Below are 12,579 nucleotides of genomic sequence, written 5' to 3'. Positions count from 1 at the left end.
CACTGGAGAAATGCACTGCTGACAAGGTGAAGAGGACACTAACATTAGCTGGTCGAATTGCTAGAACAATGTTACAAAGGATGGAAACTGCTTACCTTTCCTTTTAATACAGTTTTGAATAAAAAGTAACTTATGAGCATGAGCGTTCCAAAGATGTTTGGTTAATTATAGGTAGTAAATAGGGCAGAAATGATTAGTCGGCGTTAATCGACATCGTCGACAATAAAATAAATTGTCTAAAAATTTTCATTGTCGAATAGTCATTTGAGCTTATTTAAATGTAACATGAGATCACATTAAACTCTAATGATGATGCACGAGAGCAGCACTGCAGTTCGCGACTGACTGAGAAGAGGAAGAATTACACAGCTCACAGTTCACATACACTCTAAACTTTCCAAACAGCTTCAGGTGATGTAAATTGCAAAGTATGAGGGAATTATACAAAAATATATGCAGCTTTATTAATAAGAGTTAGTTTTTTTGTGAGTTAAAGACAGAGTGAACAGAAAGGTAGTCTTCGCCCCATTATACACTGCAACAAAATACATTTTGATTTGTTTTTGTTTTGGCTTGTTTTCCTAAATAAATATCTAAACTCCTTTAAAACAGCATATATTTTCTTTAGCAGCTACACTGCAGAAGAAAAATGTTTTATCTGAGAATGTTGAATATAATATTAAAAAACAAATATTTTAAAATATCTAAAAATCCTTTTTAAAAAAAAAAAAAAAAAGATGCATTCACCTGAGAAGCAGCATATAAGATATTTAGACTTGCTTTTAGAGAACAGATCTTGAATACAAGTTTATTTTGTCTTTACTGCACTTGCAGAAGTATAACCAAGTGAAAAAACACACTTATACACAAAATACACTTATATTTAAGATACATTCTCTTAAAGCAAGTCTAAATATCTTATATGTTCTTTCTCAAGTAAATGGATCTTGTTTTAAGGATTTTTAGACTATTTTAAATGGAAAACGAGACAAAAACACTTGGTAACAATAGGATTTTTTGCAGAGAATACATTTTAAAAGTACTTTTTTCCCTTTAATTCAGAGGTATTTTTAAAAAGATGATTTTGTCCTCTTTATTGTTAGTAATTTAATACAACCTTTTAAGTCGGGGCACAAGCTGAATAATCAGTTAAAAGCTAATGATTAACTCGCAATAATCACCGAATAATCATTCTAACAATTGTTAATCGATTATCAAAATAATCATTAGTTGCAGCCCTAGTAGTAAATCAATCATTAATGCCAACTTAATATGAATATGCTGTCTGAGTTTTTGTTTTTTGCTCAGCCGTTCGCTTGCTTCACAAGACCAAACGTGAGCACAGCACATTGCATGTAACAGTTTTATCGTTTTTCTTTTTTTTTTTTACTATAAATTTTCCCAAACTTTTCTCCGTTCTGACAAAATGAACTTTTGTCCAAGCTTCCTAATTTTATGACGTAGTTATGTACAAAAAACAAAGCATGGTAAAATATTTCCGTCTGAAATAAATCTGACATTCATGAGAGGGCACATTGTTATATAATACAATGTATTCATGTGAGGGCACATATACTACAGACAATGCCATTCTAAAATTACCTTTAAAAAGACAAGACTTGAGTTGATTTTATTTCTATCCCTTTTTCTCTCTCCCTTTCTTGTACATAATTTATAAATTTAATACGATAATAAAATAACAAATATTGTCAGTAGTGATTAAGCATACAATCACTATTTGACTTTGTAAGGCAGTGTTTTATGTTACTGCTGAACAACAAAAACATTTGACCAGTAATATTTTAATTAATATTTTCACTAATTTCAGATGACAAAGGCTTTGCCATGGAAAGTAATACTTAAAGTTCATCACTATTTTACATGGAGTGGAAAGTTTTCATTCATATTATACATTTTAAAAACTACTGACCGATTAATCGGCTATCGGTCTGTTTTCCCACCCTAGTTATCGGTATTGGCAAAACCTACTATCGGTCGACCTCTACTTTAAACCATCCAAAAATTGGCCGCATTCATTTCCATTGTAAGTGTCTCACTGTAACAAAAAAGGATGTCTAAATTATTTTTTGTGGTAATCAACATTATGCCACAAATGTTGTCGATTGAGCTTAACTTGTATTGCACCCGGGATATTCCTTTAAAAATACTTAAATTATTGTAGCATTACAAACAAGTTCATCAAAGTATGTTGTATTTAGGTCCATACTTATACACAATGCTGAAAAAATTAATCAAATTAATGAATAACTGCTTGCTTGACTAAAATACAATGGGTGTTGTTTTACAAATTAGAATCTTCACAATGCATATAAGCAAAACAACCAACCCTTAACACATGCTTTTTTAATCTACTGACAAATTTGAAGTTTTCATAACTTGAGAATAAGATTGAAATAAGTTCACACATTGCTATGTGCAGTGGCACATGCCAGAGACAGATATAGAAACAAAGACACGAGTTAAGCGCATACACTAAAGTCAAGTGCACAAACAGGACTGTTTGCAGACTAGGTGTATCAAACACATGACCATTTGTGCCCGAATGAATCTACGATCCCGAAATTCTCACAAACCAATGCACATAGCAATGGGAGAGTTTGTGATAACATGCCAACAAACAACATGAAAGATGGCATAGATTAATTTTAAATAATAATTAAATAGTATTAAATGATTAATGCTTTAAACAATATATATATATACACACAGTACTGTGCAAAAGTCTTAAGATGTTTCACAAAAGCATTTGTCTTAAGATGGTTATTTATATCTTCAGATTTAGTGTGTCAATAGGAAATATAAATGTTAGACTCCCAAACATTACTTTTGCAAATAGAAAAGATTAGAATAGAAGAACAGGGAGCCCTGCAACAGATGTCATGGCCCCACAAAGCCCCCCACTGAACATCATGTCAGTCTGAGATTACATAGAGACAGAAGCAATTGAGACAGCCGAAATAGATAGAACTGTGGAGAATTCTTCAAGAAACTTGGAACATCCTATCTGCCAACAACCAAGAAAAACTGTGTTCAGGTGTACCTAGGAGAATTGGTGCTGTTTTGAAGACATCCTCAATATGCAACATTTTTCACAAGTGCCTAAAACTTTTGCACAGTACTGTGTGTGCGTGTGTGTGTATGTGTATATATATATATATATATATATATATATATATATATACACACACACACACACACACACACACACACACACAGCCATGGGCCGTGCATTTTTAGTCTAGGCCTTCAATGCAATTCATGCCAATAAGAAAACACAGTTTCACAATGAATAATACGCTATGCCTGTGATATTTCGTGGCAGTCAACTAATAATACCAACTGACATTTTAAAAACACGTTCACGCACGAAAGCCAGAGCTTGAAAGGACACTTAATGCTCAAGCAAGCCTAATTTTAACTGCAGCATGACTATTTTGTGAAATGAACTTCAAAAATCATAATTTTTCATATGAATCTACCAAGGAGGTCTATTATACCTGGAAAAAATCAATCTAATAATATTTGCGATTTAAATGTTGCTTGCAATACATTTTGTTTCGTCAGGGTACACGGTAATGCTGCGTTCCATTCAAGTTGGATTCCTATTTGATATTTCCAACCATAAATGCATTCCATTCCCCGATATTCAGAAGATGATGTTTAAGGAAACAAAACTGTTCGCTTAGCAGGTGTTTGACTCTCAGAGATGTCTCCTAGCAACCTGTTAAACAAGGCTGCAACGCTAGCATTTGTGCTTCAGGTTTACGATTATCAAAAGAGATCATAATGTTTTATACACCTGTTTCTGAGGCGTTTCTTAAACAAGTTTTAATATCATGTAATGTGGAAACATACTCATTTATCGATATTACTTAATAAAGTGAATGTTTATCACTTACATTGTATATCTCCGAGTGTCGGCATGTTTGTGTGACATCATGCCCATGCATCTCGGCGAAATCGGAGTTGAGAATTTCTGCACGAACCTACAAGTTGTAATTGACAAGATTTAAAGAATTCAAGATGCATTCCACTGCATTTTTCCTAGTAGGAAGTTGTAAAATCCGACTTTCCGAATTGAATGGAATGTAGCACTACTTTTCAAATCTTGATTAACAAAGAATGCTCAAGCAGCCTAATTTACACTTAGAAAACTGACAATGTTGCTATAACAATGCAAAAAGCACTTACCGATTTACTTGAAGTGAAAATCAGTCTTCCTTTCCTGTTTAATAAATTAAGCAATCACACAGTCATGCAGAACATCTCGTGTTTTTAAATCCATAAGGATCTCTTTCTCAATGGCGATAGCGGCAGTTTTTTTTTTCATGCTGGGGGACGGTCCCTGGAAACAAAGTTGTTGTGGTCTACAAACTCATCGTACAACACCTGTGGCTGCTAGTGTGCAATCATCTTTTAGAGCTCGTTATATGCAATGAAGCAATTTTCATTTTTCACGCCTGCATTACATTGGCATAGGACGTTGCACGTATTGGATAGAATAGATGCTAAAATAATAATAATAAAGTCAGATCTCCATGATGCGCATTGTCACATTTTTGAACAGCGATATATGTATATATATATATATATATATATATATATATATCTCTCATGCCACGATAAACAGTTACACCCCTATTTACACATACACTTTAAAGTTCCACACTGAACTTAGAAATATAAAGGGTAGAATGGCAGGAATAATAGTCAACTAAAAATGTAAATATTTACACAATTGTTAAATATTTCTATTTTTGATCCACTTTAGCTGTGACAGGGTTCCAGACAATCTTTCAGTTTACACATCTATAAGTATTAGTAGTAGCAGTAAGTAGTACTACGGACTTTGTTCAGAGCAGCAGCATAACATTTTAAACAGGAATGAAAACGAAGCTGTGAGGGATAGACTTACTGTCTCTTCAATGGGCGTTTCTGTTTAAATTGGTGTTGATCGTTCAGCTGGTGAAACATTGGGTAAAAAAACATTTCCAGAAATTTTCTGCAAAAAAAAAAAAAAAAAAACTAGAAAACATGAGTTGCAAAAATTAGTTGTGATCTGCAGCTTTAGACAGTAAGGAGTCTATAAAGCCTCGTTCACATGTGCAGAGACTAAACAACATGATCTCAATAAAAGCTGGCAAAAGTGATCGATGACGACTAGATGAGGGCGTGTCCTGCGACTTCAGAAAGACGAGAAAAGTTCGACTTCATGCAAATGAGGGGCGACTTTCAGCAGCGACTATCAATAGGAGTAAAGACGGTGTCAGTGGAAATCACGTCATCAGATTTCACTGTTCTGTATGCAAAAACAAACATTCCTGTTCTCGACTCGACTCGTGCGGCAGGGGGATTATCTATGATTTGCGTTCCTATATCAGTCTGGATGCAAAGCCCAGCAGAGCACTTCTGCTTGAGTTAATCTTAACTTTAATCCTAGTTTTGTTAATCTACAACATAACATTTCACAGATGCACAGCATGCCGTATTCTCCATACTGTACGGTACAAATGAGAGAGACTCACCAGCCCCGCAGTTTGAATGCCTCTGGAATGTCAGGATTGACCATGACCGTGCTGCTGTACAGAGTGGAGAGAGAACGCCCACCGAAGTCAGACAATCTTGCCCCCTTAATGGCCAGGATGGGTTGCCCAGTGCCATCAAAAGTCTCTGCCTGGAGAGCGAGGGAGAAAAATAATTAACATCTGTGTAGATTAGGGGTTGCATCAACTAATCAATTAGTGTTCATGTCAAGCCAAAAAATTGCTCTGAACAACCCTGAAATCAATTAAATGAACAGTTCACCCAAAAATGAAAAATGTGTCAATTTAAATTCACTTAAATTTCACCAAATTTTCCTTAAATCATAATGCCTTCAGGAGAATTGGAATATGATGCACAAGCAACATGGACTATTTTTATGATAGCGTTTGGGTCCTTTTTAAGCACACTTAAACAGAGTCACTGTCAACAGCCATTGTATTGAACATTTTGACTGGAACATTCATTAAAACTTCACCTTTTGTGTTCCACATCAGAAAGTCATATGGGTTTGGAATGACATTGGGGTGAGTAAATTATGACCATTTATGTTTTAGTAAACTATTCCTTAAGATTAATAAATCTATGCTTGCTGTGCTCAGCCGGCAGTGCATCAAAAGATCAGTTTTGTACAGCAAGTACATGTTGCCTAATTGTGGTTTTATTCAATTGGTCCTTCACAGCAAATCCAAATGAGCAGTAATGACAGGACAAACAGAAAGTGATGTCTGGCAGTTGTCAGAATGAGAGAGAGTCTCTCCCAAGAATAAAGAACAACATCAGGCAGGGGAGCACAGCGTTTAATGCCAGATGTCAGTGTTTGCATGAGGATGCCCTTCAGATTAACTCTGATTACACCACCCAGAGAATGCAATCTGTCACCCACACAAAGACACAATTGTGTGCAGAATAATAAAAATTAGAATCTTTAGGCACCTCATGATTCAATTGGATTTTGATTCAAGGAGTCATGAAGAAATTGCAAAACAACTCTTTATATGTAGCTTAACTTCTCAGCAACAGCGTACAGTAGGGGTGCAATCTTTTGGAGAGTTAAAGAAATAGTTCACCAAAAAATTACAATTGTTTCATCATTTACTCAACCTTATGCTGTCTCAAACCTGCATGACTTTCTTTTTCTGCAAAACACAAACGAAGATAGTTTCATAGATGTATGATGGGTTTATATCAAAGTGGCTCTGTGCCAAATTCTGTGTAAAGATTCCACATAAAAGCTATACGTTTTGTTTGCATGGTATTTATGCAAATACAAATGTGCAGTCTATGCCATTTTCGCAGCACTGTCTTAATGCTTGTTTACAGAATTATTAACTATAAATGAAAAATCTGATTACAAATTTTTGTGGATCAATCTAGAATCATTTGAGAAAGATTTGCAATGAAATGGTGAATCAACTGTAATGTATAATGCAACATGAATAAAGACAGATCTGTTCTATTACGTACATCATTTCCCCACATGGTGACCTGGATAACTCTGCCGGACATGTCCATCATTTGGATGTTCCTCTTGGACACCTCTCGACTGTTCTTGGTCATGATACGCGTCACATCCTCCACAGTTTTACACACTCCGATCACATCTGTAAACACACAAACAGCTCATAGGTTTACAACAAAGCTGACAGTAAATAGGTTTGGGATGACTACACCACTCATCCAGAAAGCTATTCCACAAAACACGTCAATGCTCCATTACAGCGCGCCATCTTAATCCTCTCTTATCAGACACCGTTATGAATAATTTAGCTGCCATTAGGAACACTTCACAAACCACTGCCAGCACCTGACTTAAATCTTGCATGAGAAACATGACTGCTGCAGCTCGGTGTGCGCTGACTTCCATTATCATAATTAGAGGCATGCTTATTGACTCTTCATTCTGTCAGGGACAGCATCTTTCTCCTCTGGTTCTGCTACAACCCGTCAGGGGGACACAGTCAATCTACGCCACAGGCCATTACTCTCATAAGCATTATGATTATTGCGTTCATCATCAATGTTACAATTACCGCAACCTCCTGGGCAAAAACGCATTTATCGTGGCGAGCCGCTCTATACTCTATGCTGTGGTTAATTATTAAAATGTTGCTTATTGATGATGCAATTGCACAGGCCAGGCGGGATGCTGGCTTACCTACGATAGTATCCTTTTCCCGGGACTCCAGGTTAGCGATGGAAACAAAGTCGCACTGCACCATGGGTACATCGTGGCTGTCCTCACAAGGGATGATGCTAGTCTCACCATTGAGAGTCATCTCATAGTCATTCTTCAGAGATGAGAACTGCTTGTTGGCGATCTTCATAGTGCCTTTAGAGATGTAGTAGACCTGAGGACACCATAGAGGGCATATCAGATGACTGACAACTCAAGGTAACTGCCACGAAGTAAGAACAGTTTCACACTAGGTGCAGACCCAAATTCAATTCATTCGGTTCAAGTCTGCTTGAAAAGGTGGTCTGGGGTATGGCTCATATGGACTACCATACAGCTAGTTATTGAACTAAATCGCTGAAATGAACAGTTATTGATGTGAACCTGCCTTGACTACTGCTGCCTGTCTTTGCAGAAATTGCCTTCAAGCAGCTTGCATTTTTTGCACCTCTTGCAAAACAATCACTACAGAAAGATAAAGGTGTAGTTCTGTGCATGTGAAGTTTTAGTGTAAACGCAAAAGAAGAAAACACGATTTGCTAACTAGATAGAATGATAAAAAAGCTGCTACTAGTACTCATGGTGATGCAAACAAACCATGGTTCGGATTCAAATAATTAAATGTTAAAAAGACACCAGCGGAAGCTAGGGAAAGAGTTTGGGATCTAACTCTTGATCGGACAAGCCAATCAAACAAGAATGAAAACATAACTTGATATTGAGAACAGCTAACAGAATTAAGGAAGGAAAGAGGCCTTACTTTTCCTTGCTCAATAAGAGTGTAGAATTTGTCCACCTCCTTATTAAATCCAGTCGCTTTAATCTCACCCTACAAACAAAACAATTCAATGTAATTGCATATTAGTACACTTAAAATATGTTTCTGATCACTGCCTTATACTTACACTCTCATCCACGAGCTCCATGGAGAAGAGCTTGCCATCACCCCTGGAGTTACTCCATGTGCGGATGCCACTCTTGTTGGTGACTCGGGCTCTGATAGTCCATCTGAAAAAATACAAATAAAAAAAAAATAATTAAAAAAAACAAAACAATGTACTCATTAATTATGCACAACACAATGTGATATGAAAAAGTGCAATCAGAAATGAGAGAGAGAGAGATGGAGAGCAGAAGATAGATATAATATATTAAGACTGACTTTGACTGGTATGGGTTGAGACTCGCAATGGGCACTACTTTAGAGGTGCCTCCAGGAGTGCTTGGAGTAGCCATGGGCTTTTTCCCAAAGTTCTGCGCAGGGGCCCTGTTCATTGAACCTGATGAGAGTAAAGGAGAGAGACAGGATATTACAGATCACTGCAAAGAACTGAAGCAGGGCACAGTTTATTTGACAATCAGCACACGAAGAGCAAAAATGGAAATGAATGCCTGGCAAATCCTCAAAAAAATGTTTATACTGCTATTAATATTACTACTACTACTAACTAAACATTCTACTACAATTTTTTTTATTTTTTTATAGTTTGCCAAATGGCTCACCTTAGGAAACCATTATGCAGTTGTTAGGATTCAAATCAGTTACCATCATTTGACAAATTAACCCTTTTCAATACTTGAGGCCTTAATACTTTAAGATCTACGGGTACCTTGAAAATGTGTCATATTCTCAATAAGAATATTTTAGTCTTATCTCGCTAAAGGATGTGCAATAACAAACTTAACATCTGTCAATGTAACAGCTAGAACACACATCTGGGGATGTATACACAAATACACACATAAAAACTAAGAACTGAATCCAGATTTTTGAGCATGTTATTACTAGGGATGTGCGCTACCACTAATTTGACTGTTGTTTAAACTGAAGTTTTGTAACTGACTAGTCTAAAGAGAAACCAACCTTCAGAAATCAGTTAAAATATATATATATATATGTTTTTATGGGACCCATTTCAAGTAATCTATTCCAAATCCGACGCTAAATTCCACTGAAAAGGGGCATTTATCTGTGACCTGCTCGCCTTGCATTATGATCATTGTACATTAAATATAGAACATGACACGCATTCACTGAATCAACGTTAGCGAATATTTAATAGACATATTTATTGAAAACAATTGAATGAATAGTGCAGGATCAATGGAACAACCCTAAAAGCGTGTTCTAAATGGAAATCACCAAGTAAAAGTTACTTGACATATTAAAACAGTCAGGACATTGTTGAAATTAATTAACAGGTAGACTAAGCCAAATCTATGAGAGAGAAAACAAATGTGCTGAAAAGTTGAGCGTATTTCACGATGTGCAGTCATGCATTAACCACTGATTTAATATGACAGCTGTTCGGTAAAGAATGTTAACCAATAACAGTTACGATGTTATAAAAAAAAAAAAAAAAAAAGGAGCTATAGGATAGAAATAAATAGGCCTGTGATGTAGCCTGCAATAAACCTAATGTATTCTAAACATGATGTGCACACAGAATAAAAGATAGTTTAACATGTTAAGCAGTCGACACCTCGTTGAAAATAGCCTTCTTAATCAGCAGATTAAAAAAATGACATACCTAGTCTAAAACAGTTATTTTCTAGGCTACTTACTCAAAAGCATAAATTTTTGATGAGTAAAATTAACACGTCGACATGGTCCTGTGAAAGACGGGACTTGACTCACCCAAGGCGATTATCCTGCGCTTGAAAAAGCCTGCTCAGCGGGAAAATAAAGTACAAGCATGCACAGATGTTAAGAAGACTCAAATGTTAAAACATCCTTTGGGACTTTCAAACGTTTGGAAAGCCGATTCCCGCACCACCACCGAAGTGTTTTCATTACTACTTTGCTGAGTTTTCTTGTCTAGTGAGAGGACATTTTCCTGCGCACGCCGCGAGTGAGAGAGGGAAGAAGCACGCGCAGCCTGAGGTGAAATTAAACTCTGTATCTGCTCCAGATATTCTCTCTTTTTAAAATAATATTTGTATTATTAATTCTATTTAAAATATGTAACATTAATATGACAGTAATTTAAGTGCAGCCTCTGTAAAAAATATAAAGCCAAACGTAAATGTGTAAAAATTATTATCAGTTTAATGGGGGGAAATATTAACCGACTAGTAATTCCAGAGTCGACTAGCAGCATCAGAACCGTTTAGTCGACTAGTCTCGCACATCCCTAGTTATTACCATCACTTCCATTCTTAAGCTGAAATGGCTGTACAGCTGGAGCTGGAGCTGTGGACTGTGAAGCCTTTGACTGACCTGTAAACCAAAGAACACTAAGAACATTTAGATGTAAATTAGTAATTCTTGACCAAAAAATGTTTCCACAATATTATATTTGTAATCTTATCTCTGAGAAATATGAATGTCAAATGTACCCTTACCTTCCACATAAGGAGTAGGATCTCCTATTTTTCCTGGCATCTGATCAGCAGACTTGACCACATCAATGTCCAGAATAACCACCACTCGCCTATGAACAGCATTAATAACAGACATTAAAAGCATTACCTGTTTGTTAATTAAACTCTACCGGCAACAAAAATATCTACACAATTCATGCAAATAATAAAATCAAATTAACAAGTGAAACGAAGACAAGCAGATTGTAACAGTTTTAGACCTGGTGAGGAACGCTTACCGCCCATCCTTGAGGACGTTTGTGACACTCTTTTTAAGTGAACAGACACAGTTGGGGGCCAACTGGTTTTGCTCAGCCATGGGATTCAGCTGTGTGGAAAGCATGAATGCTACATGCAGAAAAAAGAAACAGAAACAATTAAGACTAAAGAGTCCCAAACAAATGACAACAGCCTCCATGGAAATATACTTCTCAATAGTCTGGGTTTACATCTAGTTGCATCTGGGTATGAGAAGATGCATTTTCTATGTATGATTTAAGATGCATTGTCTCTTATTGGATCATGAGAACAAACATCACTCAACTCAACTTTTTAAACAAATTACTGCTTTTCAGTCAACAAGACTGTTGGTTCAAATAACTCGGTGGCATTTGCATAAATGAACACACATTTCCACATATATAGAACTGTTGTTTGAACCAAAAGACAACTACTAGTACTTACAAGTACTGATGACTATCACTGAACAAAGTTGGTTGTGAGCTCCTGAAACAGATGTTTAGCTAAAAATAGGATTCCCAACCATTTTCCATGACTTTACAATAACCTTTCAAGGCATATGTGATAAGACTTTTAAAATAATTTTGATTCAGACCAATTTGCTAATACAGGGCTCCAGACTGTGACTAAAATGATCACAAATGCAACAAAAAATAATTGCGACAATTATTTAAAATATAATCGCCATTGGCGACAGTCTGGAACAGTTTAGGTGTGCCTGAAATTCCATATGGCCAAAGTGCCTGCTTTTGATGAAGAACATACTTCTCAGCCGGCAAAACAGTATGGGATGGTAAAGTGTCCAGTCAATCCAGAGACTTCAGAATCTCGCCAGAAATAGCAGGTCATCCAGGTATTTCCCGCTTACGCTTTTATGAATACTGAGGATTTGGACAAACTACTTCATTGGCATACTATTTTTAGCTAGAGCCCGACCGATATGGGATTTCTGAGGCCGATACCGATTTTAGGGAGGGGAAAATTCACCGATTACCGATATGGTGACTGATATAGCTAATTTTTGAGCTGGAATGAAAACAGACCTTTTCTGTGTGTATTGTGCACTGATTTTGCACTGATATGACTATGCAAAGGTACTCAGAATATTTTTGTCAAAGAACATTTGACATTATTATTATATATCGTCAACAAATTCTAGAAATGAACACTGAGAAAATAAAGAATAAATAAAAAATACAATAAAAAGCTAAATAAACTTGAGCACTGTTTAGTATCAG

At 36.2% G+C, this 12,579-nt stretch overlaps 1 protein-coding gene across 2 annotated transcripts in view; it reads right to left on the bottom strand.

Moving 5' to 3' along the window:
• LOC127430263 (replication protein A 70 kDa DNA-binding subunit-like) overlaps positions 1-12,579 on the bottom strand; it is a 49,768-nt gene that overhangs the window by 29,349 nt on the left and 7,840 nt on the right. For both annotated transcript variants that reach the window (XM_051679957.1, XM_051679958.1), the window contains exons 4-12: positions 11,341-11,449; positions 11,084-11,172; positions 10,884-10,958; positions 8,901-9,018; positions 8,644-8,746; positions 8,499-8,567; positions 7,721-7,913; positions 7,030-7,166; positions 5,547-5,695 (exon numbers count right to left, since the gene is read on the bottom strand). In XM_051679957.1, coding sequence (XP_051535917.1) covers positions 5,547-5,695; positions 7,030-7,166; positions 7,721-7,913; positions 8,499-8,567; positions 8,644-8,746; positions 8,901-9,018; positions 10,884-10,958; positions 11,084-11,172; positions 11,341-11,449 — 1,042 coding nt within the window. The remainder of the gene's footprint in view (positions 1-5,546; positions 5,696-7,029; positions 7,167-7,720; positions 7,914-8,498; positions 8,568-8,643; positions 8,747-8,900; positions 9,019-10,883; positions 10,959-11,083; positions 11,173-11,340; positions 11,450-12,579) is intronic.

Source organism: Myxocyprinus asiaticus, chromosome 39, assembly GCF_019703515.2.
Source record: "Myxocyprinus asiaticus isolate MX2 ecotype Aquarium Trade chromosome 39, UBuf_Myxa_2, whole genome shotgun sequence".
Classification (NCBI taxonomy): domain Eukaryota; kingdom Metazoa; phylum Chordata; class Actinopteri; order Cypriniformes; family Catostomidae; genus Myxocyprinus; species Myxocyprinus asiaticus.
This window is presented reverse-complemented; position numbering and strand designations above follow the sequence as displayed.